This window comes from Camarhynchus parvulus, chromosome 3 (genome assembly GCF_901933205.1).
Source record: "Camarhynchus parvulus chromosome 3, STF_HiC, whole genome shotgun sequence".
In the NCBI taxonomy this organism is placed as follows: Eukaryota; Metazoa; Chordata; class Aves; order Passeriformes; family Thraupidae; genus Camarhynchus; species Camarhynchus parvulus.
In genome coordinates this window covers 11,342,524-11,362,039 of record NC_044573.1, presented here as the reverse complement: position 1 = coordinate 11,362,039, position 19,516 = coordinate 11,342,524, and the positions used below count along the sequence as shown (strand labels likewise).

General features: G+C 38.0%; 1 protein-coding gene across 36 annotated transcripts in view; it reads right to left on the bottom strand.

Annotated features, from left to right (window-relative positions):
• The window catches only part of NRXN1 (neurexin 1), a 675,546-nt gene that overhangs the window by 112,668 nt on the left and 543,362 nt on the right, over positions 1 to 19,516 (bottom strand). For all 36 annotated transcript variants that reach the window (XM_030946729.1, XM_030946748.1, XM_030946751.1 and 33 more), the window contains one exon: positions 8,152 to 8,323. In XM_030946729.1, the coding sequence (XP_030802589.1) occupies positions 8,152 to 8,323 (172 nt within the window). The remainder of the gene's footprint in view (positions 1 to 8,151; positions 8,324 to 19,516) is intronic.

The window sequence follows — 19,516 nt, the reverse complement described above, 5'->3', positions numbered from 1 at the left end:
AGGCCTTGCGTGTGTTTTAGCCATGGAAATGTGATAAACTCAATGCTGAGTTCCACATGGAGTTAACAAGAGGAATATCATGGTGAATTCCCAAATTGCATTAGACTGTGCCATAGGAGCTGCCACAGAAGCCACTGCAGATATGACTGCAAGGAAAAACAATGGTTTTCTCCCAGAAAAACTACCTCGGTGGAACTCCTAAGAAAGTACCCAAGCTGAGTTTGGCACTAAATCATCTTTTGTATTTTGTTAACTGATCTCAGTATGAAGTGCCATCCACACAATGAAATCTGTAGATGATGTGAAAGCAGACATGGTGGTAATGCTGAAGAGGCTGCAGATATCAATCAAGAGGAACAGAGCCCTTCTGAATTAACAAAAGTGACACCAAAGCTTACACTACAAAGTGCAGGTCACACACTTAAGATACAGGACCAATCACACCCCTTCTTGCCTTAAACTGGGATACTCTGATAGAGAATTTGTGAGGAGAGACATTCAGCAGGTAGTCAGCTACAGAATGACATTGGGCTTTCCAGTTCTGAGGTATGAAAAAGAAAATTAAATTCTTAAAATGTCAAATTAATATCTGCATTATCTTCATATATCCTTGAGGTCCTAGTGTTCTCATACTGTCCATTTTCAAACACATGCGCAGTTGAAAACCAAAATCAAAACAAAAACAGCATCGAAGAAAGGTTATTATGATGAGTTGAGAAATGAGAAAACTATTCTGAAAAAGACATGTAAGAACAAAGTGGGATGAACTGGAAAGTGCTTGGACTGAAAGCAGAAGGATTTCTTAAGAGTAGGATGTTTCTTCCGAGTTACTCTCTAAGAGAAACAATTTATGCAAAGAAGCAGGCTTGACCCAGTACATTTTAATTTCTAATTTCTTAAGGTCTTCTATCACTAACCTTACTTTTAAATACAAATGCAGGAAAAAAAGAAAATGAGAATGGGAAAAAAGCCATCCAAGCCACTAATCCTTTACAGGGAAAGTGGCCCATTGATTTAAATATAGTTCCATTAATATTTTCTTTAGCATTCTAAACATTCTCAGAACTTTTTTTTTTGACTGGTAATGAAATAATCCATGAGCTGTGTACAGCATTAAACCTTTGTCTTGAGCCAGTGCAACCAATTAAAAATATATTCTATGAAAATTCAGATTATCTCACCCATATGCATTATCTTTCATAGATCAACTTTATTTTTACTCCTCTGATGCATATTCAACAGAGCCAGTTGTTTTTAATCAAACAAAGCATTTTCTATTCTTATATCAATAAGAATAGGAAATGCTTTGTTTGATTAAAATTTTTAAGCTAATGAAGATTTTGCAAAATCTATCATTCTAGAAAAAATGCAAATAAATTGCACAAAACAAATAATTTCTGAATTTCAAAAATGTAAAAATTTGGGATTATTAAATGCTTTTATTTCAAAATACATTTTTAGATTTTTCTACCTTTCATTTGTCAATTTTGGTTTTTTCATTGCCTGTTAAAGGAAGCACAAATTTTTAAGTTCTCCATTCACTAATCTTTTTCTTCTGTAGTGATCTCTAATTTGTCTCTCTTACAGCCTGTATGGTTTCTAACTTTTATATAGAAAAAAATCAATGTTATTCAATATATAACAAGGTTTAAATGATCATATATCCATTGAAAATCAATTTATTTACTCCTTTGATTTTCATTAGGTGAGAATCTGTGACCCTGTTTTCCTTGAGAGAATTTGATCCATCAAAGAACTCGACCTTTACCACCTGGGCTGGGTAAATTCTTCCTGAATATTTTCACATGGAACTTCATCAAAGACTTTTTACAAATCAAAAACCCCTAGTATGCTAACTCATTCATATTTATACCTCATTATCTCCTATGAAACCAGAGGAGGTTTAACTATGACAGGTACCAGCAGACCTATTCAGGTGGAGACCTCAGCACAGACAGAACCCCAGGGAGATGTGACTCCATGGACACATGAAAGGCCATAAATTACACTGACGAGTTTTGGTGAACTCAGGGAGGGTGAAACTACTTGGTTACAGAACAACTACTGACTTAGTTGGTATTTTTCCCATTCTCTTCTTACTAATTCCATAGACAAAATATTTCAGGCCCCCATCTTCCACTTCTAAAGCCTGATTTTAGACATGTGGCATAAATTTATAAATAAAGTGTTTACTTGCACATTCACCTTCTACGTATTCGCAGATGGAGAGCTCCTGAGAAATCCTCACAATTTTTCCAGACACTGTTATCTCCAAGGGAAGTAGAGTCTTATGAGGTGTCCTTATTTCACTGGCACCACAGGTTTCTCACAGCAGGAAAATGACATCCAAACCAGGAGACATGGGGCAGTTTGTGTTTCACAGAAACTAAATTGCTTAACTCTTAATTGCTTAAGTTTTTTCCACTGGACTTCCCTCATGGACATAAGGGCACTTTTTATTTTGTCTTTGTGAACAAGCAATGGGAGATTCCTCCAGGTTTGTAAGCTTTTCAACTTATCAGATGATGGTGTTTCCTCATATCCTCTGTCTTACCATCAGGATTGAGGGATGACGGATCTGACTGTAAGAGTCAAAACTCTGGCCAGAGCAAAGGAACACACACAAGAGAGAATCAAGATGGATTCTTTTATCCAAAGGAGGAACCCAGTGAGAAAAAAGGTGCAGAATATGTTTTGCTGGGCAAATAAATAGCAGTCAGAATCTTCTGTTATTTTCCTGTGAAATACCCTGAAAGTCCTGTGTCCAAACAGCAGTGCTCAGAGAGATTTGAAAATTTGCTCTATGGCACAAGGCAAGGCAAACACTGAGTGATCATTTACTTGTTAGATTCCTACATCACCTTGACCATTATGGATGTGGTGATAACAGGCTGACTGTCCCTTTTGTTAGAATATTCAAAGACACATTTGTGAAAGTGCTTGAGATGTCTCCCTACCACCACACTTACACCTGAAAAACATCTTTGGTCCTCTTCAGAAGAGGTTGTAGGGGCTTGAATTTGGAAGCTATTTCCAGGCCAATAGTAAGCAAGTTAGGCAAGTACATGGATTACTTGGGAAATGCTAATCCATTCCTGGAGAAACAAATGTACTGACACAAATGTCTCCTGTTAATTTCATAGTCAATCTGAACATGGAAAAACCAAGACAAATGGATGCTATTTACCCTAAATAGGATACATGGTAATAGCTGACTCCTAGCATTTATCTAAAAGTCACATGTTCCCCATGAAAAGATGACAGACACCTTTTCTATTTTCTAGAATACAGGGACCAAGAGAAGCATTTAAATGACATGTCCCTCTCCCCTAGCGCTTGGATGTTCTGCAGGAACAACATTTATCCCACAAATCCAGACAGAGTCCCTAAAGACAGCACATGTGATCTCAGCTCTTTAATCAAAACCAAACCACCAAAAAAAAACCAATTCAACTGAACAAAAAAACAAAAAACAACAACAACAACAAAACACACACACACACACACAAAAAAAAAAAAACAACAAAAAAACCAAACCAAAACCCAGTACAGAATTATTCTATATTATATGAAAGCTCTTCAAGCTGGTGATTACTATATTGCAGGGGTACTGGCACTCAGCATAATGTCAGTTTGCTCTTCTGCCAGCATCCACAGTCTCTCACACAGGTTCTTTGGTGTCTGTGCTCTATCATGATTTATACCTCCTAATCAGGAGATGCATTTGTTCCAGCAGTCTGGAAATGCTTTGGACAAGCTCTTTTCTGCAAGCAGTATGAGTGACATGCTCATGCTGTCAGATCTTGGTCTGTCAGACACATCCCTGACATGTCCTGACTCATGGGGTACGTGAGGACAGCTGCAACACATTTATGCTTTTCTAAGGCTAAGAAAAGATCCAGGGATGACTGGGAGGGCATAATTTTAGATATTTACCTACATCAGACAGGATCTTCCAAACTGCTGCAGGGTCCCAGGAATGCTGAGCATTCTCAGCAGACTGAGCAGCTTTGAAACCATAGACCCATTGCCCAATCTCTGATAGGTCATTTTCTAGATAGAAAATTTACATCGGTCTGATTTACGATGGAAGTCATGAAGAGAAAATCCTCACTGGTAAAATGATTAGCTGTGCTGTGTGTTTTAAAAGAATCATCATTGGGCAAACTGCCTTTGACCACAGAAAGCACAGAGTTAGTGTCAGAAAAGTGATTCTGAAATTCTTTCACAACAAGTAGTGGTCATTGTGGCTTTAAAATGTTGTCTACCTTGTTTTGATATACTTTCACTGCACTACCAAGGAACAGAAATCAGATAATGAAGAAAACTGTTTTTCATGATAAATAGATATGGTTAAGAGCACTATTATGGGGTTTTTTCCCCTGTTCCCTTTTTGATTTTATTTGAAACATATTTTCTTTCAGGTAAGGATTAAAATGTTGTTTCAAATTAAATAAAATGCTTTGTTCTCAGATTATCTAAATCCCGTGTAAACACTGGGCAATCCACACATGAAAAGTCACAATATTTTATTCAGAAAATACTTAAATTAATCTTTTCATATTACTAAAACAATTTTCTTTTCTTTTCTTCTCTTTTTTTTTTTTTAAATTTGACCAAAATTCTTGGTTCATTTTGACCCAAATTAACAAGTTCTTTGTTTTATGCAACTTTAGGGAACCAAAAGCGTAGAACTATTACCTAACTGAAGTTACAAGAGCAGCCTCTTCTCAGAAGCAGCTAGAGCTGCTGTTGTGGAGCAGTCTCATCACCACAACAGCAGCCAGACCATTGGGAAGGGAAATTAAAACTAGACAGTGAAGCAGACAAGATAAGCCACAAAGAGTAGAAGGGATCTGCATGGAAATGGGGATAGCCTATTTATTAGGAGCTCTGACTGAATAGTCAGCAGTTTTCTCATTCCTGTTTAATATGGTCATAAATTAGGCTGCATCCAGATAAGTTAATGTGAATTTACTGTCTGAAAAAGAGGTCAAGATGAAACACTAAAGTTCTTTGAGAAGGTGCAGAGGGATGGTGATAATTCAGCAAAGAGACATAGCACTGAATTTAGTTAAGACAGATGGAATAAATAAATCAAGTGAAAATATGGGCATCTTAATCAACTATCAAAAAACTACAGTGTGCCACTCACAATCACAGGGCTATGCACCAGCCAAAAACACTAGAAATGGGGAAAACAGAATCAACATTTAATAAAGGGCAGAAATCAAAGTATACATCCTCATAGCTCTAGCATTTTATTTTATTCAGAAAAGTGACAGGAAAGAAACTTCAGAGTAAAAAATTACTTTGATGGTAGTCTGGAAGAACATACATATGTAAATCCAAACCTCTGTTTCTGAAAATCTTCCAGCCATTTCAGGATACTGAAATCTTCACATTTGTCTAGGACTAAAACACATTTTCCCCAACTATATTTCAAAAAACAACCGTTCACCTTAACTAGGATAATCATCCTCTACCACTGACCCCTGCCTCTTTTCCTTTTACAGCTCTCTCATTTCACACCCACTCAGATATAAACTGAAGGTGCATTGGCCCAGAGCAAACTCAAATCTAGTGTGATCAAGAATGATGTCACAGGAGACTACATTCTGTTCATCTTCCAGGGTCACTCTTCTGCGTTTTATGCAGCTTTTGGGTAAAACACACAAAGCCACCATGGAAGCTCTGTGAAGTATTGCCATGTGATATTTTTTTGCCAGGTACCAGCTGGTTTTGGGCCTTGGGTATCCTTATCCATAGCAGCTACATGGGCCCAGATGAAGGATACACAGGCAATGAAACTGGAAATTCCCGAGTCTCTGACCAGAAAATTCTCTCAGAAAATCTTCACCTAGCATTTTAAGGCACCAAACACAAACAAGCAATGTCTTGTAGTCAGGCATGCCAACCTGAAGAGTAATTCTGAGAAAAATCTTGCAACAAGACCTGATTGGTTGGTATGCTTTGGACAACCAACTGATTATTTAATTTTATGTTTGAAAAAAAAAATCCAGCACATGTAAGTATAGCAACTTTACTAATTAGGCTGCCTAAAAACCAAAATAACAAGACTGGCAAATCTAATGGAGCAGCACAATAAGAGAAAGGTTGATGGTTGCCTTCTGGGAAGGGAAAAGAGATGGAGGGTGAAAAGGGGAGCAGAGCAGCCAAAAGCAATGCTGTGGCATACAGGAGTTATAAAATATTACTATGGGAAAGTCAAAGAAAATTAAAGGCCAACAGCAGTCTTAGAAGATCCAACACTAAAACAAGCCAAGGGATTCTGTACTGCAGCTAATGAAACAACTGAGAATGCCTTGAAATGCAGCCTGCACATAGAGCGATCATGGAAGCTCAATAAAAATCTAGTATTTTGTTTTCTTTTTTCAAAGAAATCATCCAACCTTCTTTCACTCCACCAATCCCATCCCAAGGAAATCACTCTATTTTCTAAATTGATCTTTGTTCAATACAAACAAGTTCTATGTGCCACTAGCTTCAGAACTCAAGTCAGTGAGGTTTTTTTTGTGTTTGAGCCTGTCCAGGAGCTCCCTGTTCATTCACACAGACATTCTGGCATGTTTGCCTGACTTCCTCTTTGCTGAGCTTGGAGGTGGTGAATTCATGCTCATCATTTGGTAAAAACCAAAATAAACAAAAAACCACCTCAAGCCTATTTTTCCCTTTGTACTGAGTAGGTCTTGAGCACAAATGATGACAAGTCCTCTCCAGATTACACCTTATTTCATCAACCATTTACCAAATACTGCAAAAGGAGGAATCTAGGGGGGCACAGGGGAAAAAGGAATATCTGAAAGATCACTGAATATATTTCATTCAGTATCCCCCTTTCCCTCAAGAGTTTATCACCTCTCATAGATGTGTCTAACTTTTAGAAACCATTAATGGCTCTAATTCCAAGTGCTGCCATTCATTCATAGCACATTAGGACACAGGTGGGTTTTTTGGCAACTTCTGCTACACATAGTTTCTTTCCCAATGCATACTTTCATTATTTCATATATTCTGAATTATTTCCAAGAAATTATCTGAAGGGTTATATTTCACATGTGAGTTGTTTTTTAAATATTTTTATTTTTTAAAATAGGTGAAACTACAACTGAAATGGCAGCAATAACAAAAACCCCCATCCTAAATGCTAATAATTAGTCCAGGGAATGTCTTATGCCTTCCTTACTAGTGAAACACACCCTCCTGCTGCACTCCTCACCCAAAAATGAAGAATTTTCTGCTTTTAAACCAATAAATCAGAGCTGTCATTTGTGCAATTGGCATTCTGGTTTGCATATTTGCCTTCATTTACACCTCTAGATTTGCTGCCTTTTCCTTAATATAAACACACAGAGCAACTGTTAGGAGATAACATGCAAATGCATAAGTTACTATTAATGGCTCAATTTTCCTACCCAGTAAGAAAGGGATTGTGTATCTGAAAAACCTTGCCTTTAAAAATGAATCAAATTAGCATCATAGTGCATAACATTTGCATAAAATTAAATATGGGCCTGCTCAGGATAGTTCTGCCATCATACTAGTGGTCCTCTTCAAGTAACCAGCATCATCTGCATAAATAATATCCTGTAGTTTGCCTTTTGGAGTTAAAGCACCTCAGATTGGGTAGTTGGCTGTACAATTGACAACTGCAATGCTGTTTGGTTCGTGTCTGCTGGAAGACTTCTGCTAAATTCATAAGCTTCAGATTGCTGTAATCTTGTATATCAAAAGAACACAGACAACCTTTTCCTCAGTAAATGCCTCACCCCATCACTTGGGAATAGACTTGTGAGTCACTTTAAACCATGTAGCTTTTGTCAAAGCCTTTTTTTCCCCCGCTAAACCAAAAGTGCAATAAAAACAAATGATAGCAAGAAACAAAACTACTACTTCATGCCTCCATAACTGCATTTTTCCCACTTCCAGTAATAACTTGAATTTGGGCTTTTAAACTCACTTAGGAAACGCCATCATCATAAACTGCACTGCTCAGGATTCTTTTAACTACTTCTGCAGCTACTAAAGCACCTCAAAGGAGCTGATACTGCATTAGGAGGGGAGCAAAACGGGGCCAACTCCAGGCACCTCCCCACCCTCTTAGTGCCAGGTGTCTGTGTGAGGCCTTACCTGCTGGGTAGCGCTCGATGACGGGCCAGTTGTCCACCTGCAGGGTGGCATTGCCACCGCTCCTGGTGAAGCGCACCACGTGGTACTTCCCGTCGTTAATGATGGCGTTCATCTCCTCGATGGCGATGTCGTCCGTCCCAACATTAAACTTAACTCCAATTTTTCCCTGGTGCTGCAGAGTTGGGAGGGGGGGGGAAAAAAAAAGAAAAAAAAAAAAAGAAAAGAGGAAGAAGAAAAAAAGAACTAATTAGGAGTTGTTTTAGAAGGAATTGAGACAGCGTGTCACACAGGGAAGATTTCTAACAACATCTTCCCTCCTCAGATGTAACTTCTGAAGGTTCGCCCGTGGTAGTGACAAACCTTCTGGCAGCTTAGGAAGTCTGGGACATGTTTTTGAAGGGTAATTGATATTCCAAATGAGTTACTTCACCAAATTGAGCTCTCTCCTTTTCCAAGACATTCAGATCAAGATGAGGATGGGGCAAGATGGAGGAAAGCTCAAGGTTTCTGTCTTTGTCCTCTCCCTCACCTCCATGAAGATTAAACAAAAATTTTCCTTTTAGACTTTCAAAACAGAAAACCTTACAGTGTCACTTGGAACAGATACAAGAATTTTCTGGCCATAAAAGCCAAGTTTTAGCCCTGCTTTTCCTTTTTTTCAAACCTCATTCATACTTAGATCCTTCAAAAATGATAACAAAGAAGGGGACTATTTTTTTTTCTCTTGGAGAGATTTTTGGCATCACATTGCAGTGATTCTGAATCATTAAGCCAAGATCACACTGGCTGATTAACAAGGACTTCCCTGTTCAGAGCCAGAGAGCAGGAAAAGGCATTTGCTGACACAGGGATGTGGTATTGTTCTCACTAAGGCCAGACACTCTTTTTTTTTTCTTTTTGCTGGGATTTGCCTATAAACTCCTGTGTTTGAGTGTTCTTAGGGCTAAGGGGACTTCCCATGCACACCAATACCTACTGGCAGCAAAGCAGTAGATTTTCCAAATGATTGTCATATCAGCAGGTTTTCATTTTTATTGATTTTTAATTATTAAAATGTTCACTCTAATGGGACACCTGCATTTTAACAAAGTCTTTTAATGTCTATTAAAGTTAACTTAAGGGCTTTGAATTTTTTTTATCTCACATAAAATCAATTCTACTCCTCAATAAAGGTATTTATTACACTGAGGAGAAAAAAAAGAAAAGCACTGCACAGTATGAGATTAGGGACTTATTCATAATAATTGGTAATTCTACATGAAATTTCATGTTCTTGGAACTGGTACATCCTTCTTTAAAGTTAAAAAAGTTCATGAAGTTCTTACACAATCAGATGAAACACAATGAAATATTTTGCTTTGTATGTCTTCCTCATTCACATCAAATCTTCCAGAACCAGTTTCACCTCTGTAGCAGAACTCTTGTGTCTGCTCTCTCTTTGCCTTACTACCCTAGTGCTGCCTCCTGCAGTAAGTGTACTCTGCTGCTCCTTGTCTCTGGAAGTCCCCCAAGCAATGAACTCAAGAGTTTGTCCACATTATTTTATTCTCTTTTTAAACATCTGGCTTTGTTTTCCAGCACTGCTTGCATGCTGCAGTTACACAGCTGAGCAGCTGCTGAGCGCCTCTGCAGTTCCTCAACATCCTGGCACCACATTCAGCTCCTCAGCTATGACCTTTTTTGAAACAGCTAAAGAACCATTCCCTCATGAGATTTGCAGAATGAGTCTGAAAAATATTTCTTGCTGGCTCAGTTGATTGAACAATGTTCTAAACATTCCTCTTTTTTTTTTTTTTGACTTGTGGATTGTTTTAATATTTCTCCATTTGCTGGTCCTACTTTTCCATGTCTATAGAGTGTCAATATGGGATCCACCTTATCCAAGTCATGCTCATCTTCTTTTGCCTCTGGTGTGAGTTGCATAGCAATTTCCCAGTTATCTTGGAAAAGTAACTGTAGCTCTTCTTAATTTCAGCTGCTTCAACTAGACTCAGAATAAATTTCACCCATTTTTTTCCCCATGGATGCAATAACTTATTTGCTTCACCTGTTTCATTCATATGCTTATTCTCTTTACACAGAAATACATACAAAGAAATGTTACATTGTCCTGCTTCAAAGCAATCTCCTCTTTTACTAATTTTTGAAATGCAGAAAACCAGCATGTAATGATAATGGCGTATGCAACTTTTCATAGTACTTTCAAGAAATCAAAGGGCTCTGAGGATTAAATAAAGCTGACTAATTTTACCATTATTCATAATTACGCTATTCATAACCTACACTTTATAACCAGTTTTCTTATTTGCTATATATATATGCATATACATATAGTATTTTAGATATTTTTTAAAATGACAAAGGAAACAAAACAGCTTTAAAGTGAATAGAAGTGGTGGGAGTCAAAAGAGGTGGCACACACAGCCCATATATCAGCAGTTTTCCCAAAGTTAGAGCATGTGGGGCTGCAGCCAAGTTACCATTTACAAATGGCCAGGTATTGGCAAGTGAAATGAATGCTTTGCAGACTTGAAAGCAAACTTTTGGCCTTCCTTTATAGATATATACCTTCTAGTGAAAAAAAAACCCAAGTTTTCCTGACTTCCCTACATTTGTACACAAGTACTGTGCACAGACACCAAGCATGCAGATGCAAGAGCAAATATCACCCTTAAAGCTGGTAACATATTGCAGTGATTCTTTTGTCTTTATTTGTAATGTATTTGTGAATCTGAAACCACAAAAAAAAAAAAAAAGGTTACAGTTAATTTTTCACACACTTCCCCAGCGCCTGTGGGCATCTCAGTAACACCTCCATAAAACAAGGAAGCAAATCTGTGTTTCAAATTGAAGACTTCCTGATTATTATATTCATATTTAAGTTTGACTTCTGGACATCACATCAAACATTATATGAATTACAACCCCATTGTACACAGCCCTTTAGAACCACAAAACAAAACATGATGCTGCAATAATCCCCTTTCTATGTAGATAGGGGGTTTCCTAAGCCATTGCATTATCATGCAGGAATTTGACTCACTGCACACCTCCCCCACTGCAAGATAACATTATTTTTCATTTATCTTTGTCACATTATTTTTCATCTGTTTTAGGTTAAGACCATGTGCACACAGAATTATTGTGGACAAGCTGACATAGAGTAACCTGTTGAGATAACTTGATCTCAGCCCTCAGCCTTGTTATGCTTAATCGAGTGGTCCTGTAGCCTTTCAGAAAAAACTGGTTTTTATATTTCCTCTTTTTTTTTTTGAGCAATATAGTACTGCAGAAAGGAAAGACACTGATAAAACTGAAGCCCACTAAATTACCATTTTCACTTTGCCAGCGTCAGTTGCATAGTAAAGTGGTAGAAATTTTCCTTTATCACTCATTCATTCAAAATAATCTTAGAAGTCATCCTTCCTGTCAGAAACAGCCTCAGACAAATGCTGAGTGAGAGGTTCCCTCTTCAGCATGCTGCAGATGGGCACTATAGAGATGTCTGTGCATCACTAAATACTGCAATAAGTCAGCACTGCTGTTGAATGGTGCTATCCCTGCCAATGACCCAAAACAGCACAGGCTCACATTCCCACAAATGAATATTTCTTTTGCCCAAAAGCAAAGATGATCATTTCAGAGCTCCCCTGGTAAAAATCAGCTCTGCACACAGAGCCCATACAAGTCCACTGCATTGTTTATGGGTCTCAGCCTGTGTTTTCTTTTTCTCAGTCTCACCCAGTTGTGAGAGAACATGGTAATGGAACCAATTCCTTTTCCTACTGTGCCTCTATCTATTCCATACTGCTAAGGCCACAATAACAGAGCAGAGTCAGGCAGGAGGTGGGAGAGTTTCCAAAAAGGCCAAAAGAGAGGAGGGATGCCTTTCAACAAGTGGCTTAAACATTGTGTCTACAGAAATTATTTTGAGCCTCAGATCCAAAGGTAGGATCAATTATGCTAAATCCACCACAACACCACCCCTGCTCCCTGGGGCAATGCAGTGCAGGGACCTTGGATTCATCCACACACACTCTGAGCCCCAGCCAACAACTCTCCAGAAACACCAAACTTTTGGTTTGGAGGTGCTTTGGCCACGTAGCTGTCCTATTTCTGAGGCCAGGTTGGCTTTTATTTCTACAGTACCTACGCAGACAGATAAGTGAATTTGTTGTTGGCCTGTACATTACTGCAACATGCAATGTAGTCTTTGTGTATAGCTTAAATTCTGCTGTCCAAGCTCACGGGCTAAGGATAAATGTGTTAGTATCTTCAAAACAGTTGGATAAAACTGTGAGACAGCTCCAGTTCTATGCTCCTGATGTGCTCTGAAATGTTGGGAGCTTTGATTGCTCCAGTAGCGTAGGATGTGTATGTGTGCACGTGTACATACCAATCACTTCAAAATGTTTTGTCTTCAAAAGCTCTGGCAGCAACTGCTGTAATCGAGCAACTCCAGTGGAGTATTTTCAAGCCTGTTTTATGAATTGTGCACTCTAAATACTTAACAGACTTCTGATGAGGCACCAGGAATGCTGATGAACCTGAGAACCAAGAAATAAAGGTGGAATGCAAATCAAGCCAGCAGCTGACACTGCAGTTTGTTCCCTGTTGGACTCTAGTTCAGTGCTACCAATCTGCCAAAATGCAGTAAAATCAATGCTACTATTTTTTATATATAGATATAGATATACACTCTCACACATATAAATATCTATATATAAATATATGGATATATATATATATATAAAATTGACATTTCCTATAACATCAGTAATGCTTTGCTGCTCTCTGTAGCATTAACTCTGGAATTAGTCAAACATGAGTGAATGCAAATTTGGCACAACAGTAGTTTTAGAACAGACTGCAGACCACCTAAGCTCATAATACTTACAGCCTTTAACCACTTCCAGGGAAAAGCAATAACACTGGGACTCCCACAGGTGGACAAATTGAGAAGAAAAAATTCAAGCGTGCCAGCTTGAATTTTATATCATCAGCCCCTGAGGCACCACTGTCTGGTGAATGCAGTAACAAAGTCTTAGAACTAACTGAGGGTTTACTTTGATTTTATTGAAGTGTAGGTTTCATGAGTTTTATTAAGACTGAGATCATTTTCACTCAAATGTAATCAGAGCATAATATTCTATATGATAGAAAGCTGTGCAAGATAATTAAAATAATATGTGGGTTTCTCAGTTCTGTAAGGAAATGCATATTTTAAAATAGTACTGCTTGCTTCAGGAAGAGAGGGATACACAACAGACAGAAGATACACTTGAACTCCAAGATTAATGCAGTAACTATACATATTTTAGTCAAATAATCCATCATTATTTCTTATTACCATCTGGCATCTTCCAGAGGAAATGCTTCCTGGAAAAGACACAGAAAACACAAATCATCTGGGAAGAGTTCTTTGAATGAAAGCATCTCTTATATTGAATATAAGAGTTTTCTGAATATTGAGTTTTAAATTCATTCTCTCGGGTTTTAGATTATTAACCTAATGCTATTTTTATTTGTCATTTCTCTGTGACAAGTGAAAAATATCCAACCTATTTTTCCAGTATTAACCATTAACCCCTTCTTAGTCAACTGCAAGTCAAGACACAACAGAAACAGGCATTCTCCTGTCATACGTCGAGTACTTACAGTCAGGTTTTGTGCCCTTTCATAAATTCAGAAAGGCATTTCAGAAAGGCTTTCAGCATATCAGTGCTTGACATACTGCAGAAAATTCAGGAAGGGCATGAAACCTCTATCAGAGTGCTGGTAAGCAAAGTTACTACTCAGAGGTTGGCACTTCAAGCAAGGATGCAAAGATTTCTGTTGATGTCTGATAGGATGCATCCACCTGGTACTCAGTATTTTGGCATCTGACAAGTGGGAAACTATTTCTTTTTTCTTTCTTTTCCTAAAAGCTGGTAATATGTAGCTAGGGTGGAAAAGCAAAGAAAACAAAACAAACTTCCCCTTTTTCTGGTTTCCTGGCGAGGACATTAAGCTGTTCCCAGTGTTCTTTCTTGCAAGTTTCTCACCATTTATTTGCAGCATTTATTTTCCCAATATTTGTTTATTTCTCAAATTCACATCTTTGTAGACCTTAGGTTATGAGAAAAAAACCCCAAACAACAACAAAACAAACAAACAAACCAAAACCCCAAACCCAAACAAAATAAACAACGTTTTTCATTTTAATCCAAGATACCAGTCCTGATAATTGTACAGAAAAGCTTAAAACCCAAAGCCTTGCAAGATACTCTTGGCAGAGCAAGAGGAAGAACTGGAAATCATGTTAAATCATCACTGGGCTTGAGTAGTGGCTGGAATCCAAATGTTGCCCTTGGGTTCCTGTGAGAAGAGTGGTCAGATCTGCGCTACCCATTTATACACACCCGGTGGAAATGCAATGCTGGCAACAAAATGCTGCCCAGCACTGTGCTGTGCCACTGTTCGGATTATTCACAGAGGAAAAATGTCTGCAGAGCCAGAAATGCTACCAGTATTTCCTGCAGCACCTGTGAATGCTCACCTAAGCACAAACACACCTTTTTCATCTACACCAAGGTCCTTCCAGAGACAGTACAAAGCGCTTGAACAACAGATCGATAATCATAAATATACAGCAACAATTTTTTTTCCCTCTTCTAGTTTCAGGATACTCAATTAGTTGTCCCATGAATTTTGTAAAAGAGACGTGGAGGGAAAAATTTGCATCATATTTCACTATCCCGTTTTACTCAGAATTTGTGTAAGACCCTTTAATAAACCTTTACATGACCCCAATTTCACGCCATTAAGTCATCTAGGCTTTCTAAATCGATACAGAAATAATAAAAATTCATTGTTCACCAGATGTCCCTGGTTGACATGTAAGAAATAGCACTGTCACTGTAACAACATTATGTATGCAAATATACACAGATGCTACCAGAGCTACTGCTCTGCAAAGCACTGGTCAATAAAAATTAAGCATCTTCTAGCCTTAAACCAATGACCCTTAAATGATGTAAATGAAGAATGAGCTCAGCATCCCACTAATTTACAACTGAGGTGCAGCTAGAAAAACAACCACCTAAGTGGCTCGCTAGGTGGAAGGAGCAACATGTGGCATAACAAATTTCATGCCCCCAAGCACCCTCTGTGTGACACACAGAACAAAATTTCTGGAAAGAAGATACCATGAGAGCAATCACTCACTGACCCAGCATTGCGGGGTAGGAAGAAACTACCCTTTACTACTATGAAAAAAAAAAATGACTTGTGCTTTATCACTTAATCACTTTTCTGCTTTAAAATAATTGTCCTCAGAGTCTGCTTTAAAGTGTTATAGCCATTTGATTTATACATAAAGCTCAGCAAGCAGAAAATATAGAAATATTTATAAATCTACAGTTCTGACACTTCAACTCTTAGTCTGCAGTCTTCCTGTTTAGTTTTAAATATTGCAGTCCTCACTGCTATGTATTATAGGTGTATGATTTCAGGTTACCCTGATGATGAATTCCTGAGACAATACAATTACCTGAACAACCAACCCTTGAAATGCAGAAGTTATGAAAGAGGTATGGAGCAGAGCCCACAGCAGCAACGTACTGCATCTTATTATCCACTCAGCATCATTACTGCAGTACACAAAATTAAGTTTTTCTGAGAAAACATGCAGTAAAGAACAATTTAAATAGCCAGCCATTAATGTGGTATTTCTTTCAAAATAGAATGTTTCACAGAAATGCCTTGACCTTGCCAGCATCTCACCCAGGGGTTTTAGTCATGGTGACTATGCCATGGATGGTTTGAAGAGATGCTGTTCACCAATCAGAGCATAATTTGAAGTAAACAAAGTCTTAACTACTGGCCAAGGTAGCTCACAGGTCTTGGCTTTGCTCTGTACACTTATTTTCCATGTGGGCAGACATATTGAGTACCTTAAATACAGGATGCTCAGCCTGAGGAATTCCATGCTCATTAGAAGCTACAGCTACTCACAAATTGCTTCCCAATGGGCGCAATGAGATTTGAAAATCAGGCTTGCTTTCCTGTTTTTCATAGTGGTTTTATACAGAGGTTATTAAAACAGAGTTCCTGGAACTTGATACCGTCATACAAAGGTGTAAAACAAACAAGTAGCACCTTGGTATCAGTACAATCTAATCCACACTGGAAGTTGTCCTGGCTTAAGGGCACTGATTTCTGTGTTTAGAAAGGTTTCAGAGAACTCTTCTGATAACTGGTGTGTCTGAAACAAATTCAACGTCAGAGTGAGTAGGACGTATAACTGGGACCAGAAGTGAAGAATCAGCAAATTCTCAAGCAGGCTTTCATGCTAAATGATTAATAGCCATACGATCAACACACATGCTCATGAAAGCACCAGTAATAATTTTTTGAGAATCTGGGTAAAAGGACTTTTCATACTAAAAGCCTGTAAGGAATTATTAAAAACCAATAATGGCATTGGACAGCCAACTCCTATTGGGCTTTAATGAAAAATGAACACCTACCTGTCATTCATACCTTTGACAAGCTCCCCTTTAATATTAACCAGGGTCTTGAATATTTCCAGATTCCTACCACAACCACTGGGAAAAAACCCTTTTAAAAAAAATTTTAAATGCATACTTTGCATTCCTTTATTGTTCTGATTGCCTGCATGCAAACCCATTTTCAGAATTGTTTCCTAAATATTGTTCTCTTTCTTTGAGGTCACCAGGTAGAAATAACATGTTCCTTATTCATCTTGGCTGCTAAATACTCATTAGTGACATGACAGAAAACTGAAAGGAAAAGGATCCAGTCCACATAGTGATTTAAAAGTTAGGCATCTGAGAAGTGGACTTAGATGAGTATTTTTTGCCTCCTATCTTTAAAATGAAGAAAGCATGATAGTCTCACTTCAGAAAATTGTTTATCTGAAGCAATTTATAATTGAGAAGTCAATCAGCAAGAGTAAAACAAACAAAAGAAAACACACACACAAAAGTCAACTACTGGTCTATGAGACAAATATAGAACTGAAATGAAAAATCCTCACACAAGGATATGTAACCTGTGCTGTTCCCAGCCAGCAGAGATACAACATGCCACAGGAAGGACTTGGGCTCCCTGGAAGAAAGGCAAGTCCTGGCTGTTGTCCCAATTTCTGAGCAATCCTATAATTTCTGTTGCCAGTTTTCTTCCTTTCATCCTCAAGTGTAGAGCGATTCTATGTCAAGCTTTAATGCCATGTATATGTTCCTCCATGGTAGTAGTTTCCTTTATCTCACCTTTCTTCATCTTGAAGATCTTTCAGAATCAAAACCAACTTGACAATTTACTGGTGTGCTGCGCTAGGCAGTGCAGAGTAGCCCATTATCAATGCTACAACAGAGGATCTCACTTCTTTTGATCACTTAATGCTACAGAGCATGTAAAAATCCTTACACCGAATACATGTAGCACAGGAAGTCATCAAACAGTGTTCTTTGACTGGACTGTGAAATCCCTCAGGTAGCTGGAAGGGGAAAGCAAAATCTCATAGCTACCTCTACCTTCTCTGTTCTTGCTGCTAACAACCCCCAAGGTTTAAAAGACATAGTTTTGGCATCTTAAAAAAAAAAAAAACCCACAAAACAAAACACCACCCTGTGGAAGAGAAGCGTTACAAATGAAAGGGTTCTGTACAAGAAATCATTAGTGTTTGTGAACAGCCTCTAGAAGGAAGAAATCTTTGGGGGGAAGCATAGCAAAATAGCATGAGCACCTTTGACAATATGCTCTTCAATAATCAAGAAGTTCCTTAATTGTATTTAAGAAGAAATCTGCCAGAAAACTGGAAAAGCTGACCTCAAGGAAATCAGAAAAGGATCAAAACTGAATTTAACCCACTCCAAGGAAGCTTTGCCTATAACAGAGCTCTGTACTGTCAGGCTCTGGGTGCCTCTCTGAAGCAGGGAATTTTAATGAATGTTGTTCTTACTGGAATGGTCAATATCAGGTTTGAACGACGTCCAAATATATTTGTGCTCATGTTATTTTTAAAAATGTTATTTTTAAAAATCCCTGACAATATCTAAGTATTTGCTTATGATGCTTAAGAATTTGCTTAACAATATCTAAGTATTTGCTGATGTAAAACAATAGCCATTAACAGCCAACATTGCAAAATGCATAATTATCTTCAAATGGCACATGAGAAGGGAACAGCATCATCCTTTTTAACTGAAAGGATGCAAACTCTACAAACCCTTCACTTAGAGCAGGCTTTTATTACTGCTGGAAAGCATCATTTTGGAAATGGGGCATGTTGGGCAGCCAGCAATCAATAGATTAGGGCAGCATTCTAACCTCATTGGTAGTGTACTCCTGATTTCTGCCCTTACTGCACCTACTTTCTTCATTTACTGTTTTTTATTATACTTGGCAGATATTTACCTCAGAAAGTGAAAAGTCAGAAGGAACTCCAAAGAAGTCATGGCTGCTTTAGAAATAGTAACATGCTAAAAACAGAGCATCTCTCATTAGAGTTGCTTGTCAGTTTTTCAGAGCTTCTGCCTCATACTGCTATTCTCACACATTTTGCTGTGGAAGAGATGTGATGGTAAAATATTTGAAAGACAGCTGATGCAAATTGTGTGCTTTCCATTTTTTGTTTCTTTTTAAATTCTGTCTTTACTAAGATCAAGGTTTTGCTAGAAAGAGCTTAGTAGAAACCAGACATGTAACTATTTTCCTTTTCATATTTCCATAGCTTAATGATAGTGAAGGACTATTTGAAAAAGAAAAAAATTATTAATAATTTCACTGCTATTTGATCAGATAAGATTTTGCAACTACATTAGGGTGGCAGAGAACAGAATGGGCATTTCTGAAAGGGGAAAAAAAACCCATCAAAAAACCTTTTGAGACCCATTGGAAATGTGACTTCCTAAAAGCATAGCAGGGGGAAATTGTCTGCATCTTAAATAGTCTTATAGGAAGCTTATGTTTGATATATCTTGTGATCTGCACCAGATAACCCAATGTCTTGCTGACTTTGCCAGTGTCACAGAGGTGAAGTTTCCACATGGGTGAGCAAACCACTGGAGCAATTTATTCAAACACATTAGACTCAAATTGGCTTCAGTAGAGCACCAGGCAAGGCAGGTGTGTGTGCATGGCCGTGCACACATACAGCCTTTCTGACATTATTCTGCGCTAAATGAGATAACTTAAAGGCTATAAAAAGAAAACCCTATTTCTTTTCCTTATTTTTTCCAAATTGTTCTTTACCCACCAACAGTCTCATTAAGCAGTAACACCATTAGAGAACATCAGGCACACATTTTTTCACCTATGCTGAAGCTCAAGCTTTTTGCCACTTTTGCTTTGCCAGTGCAAT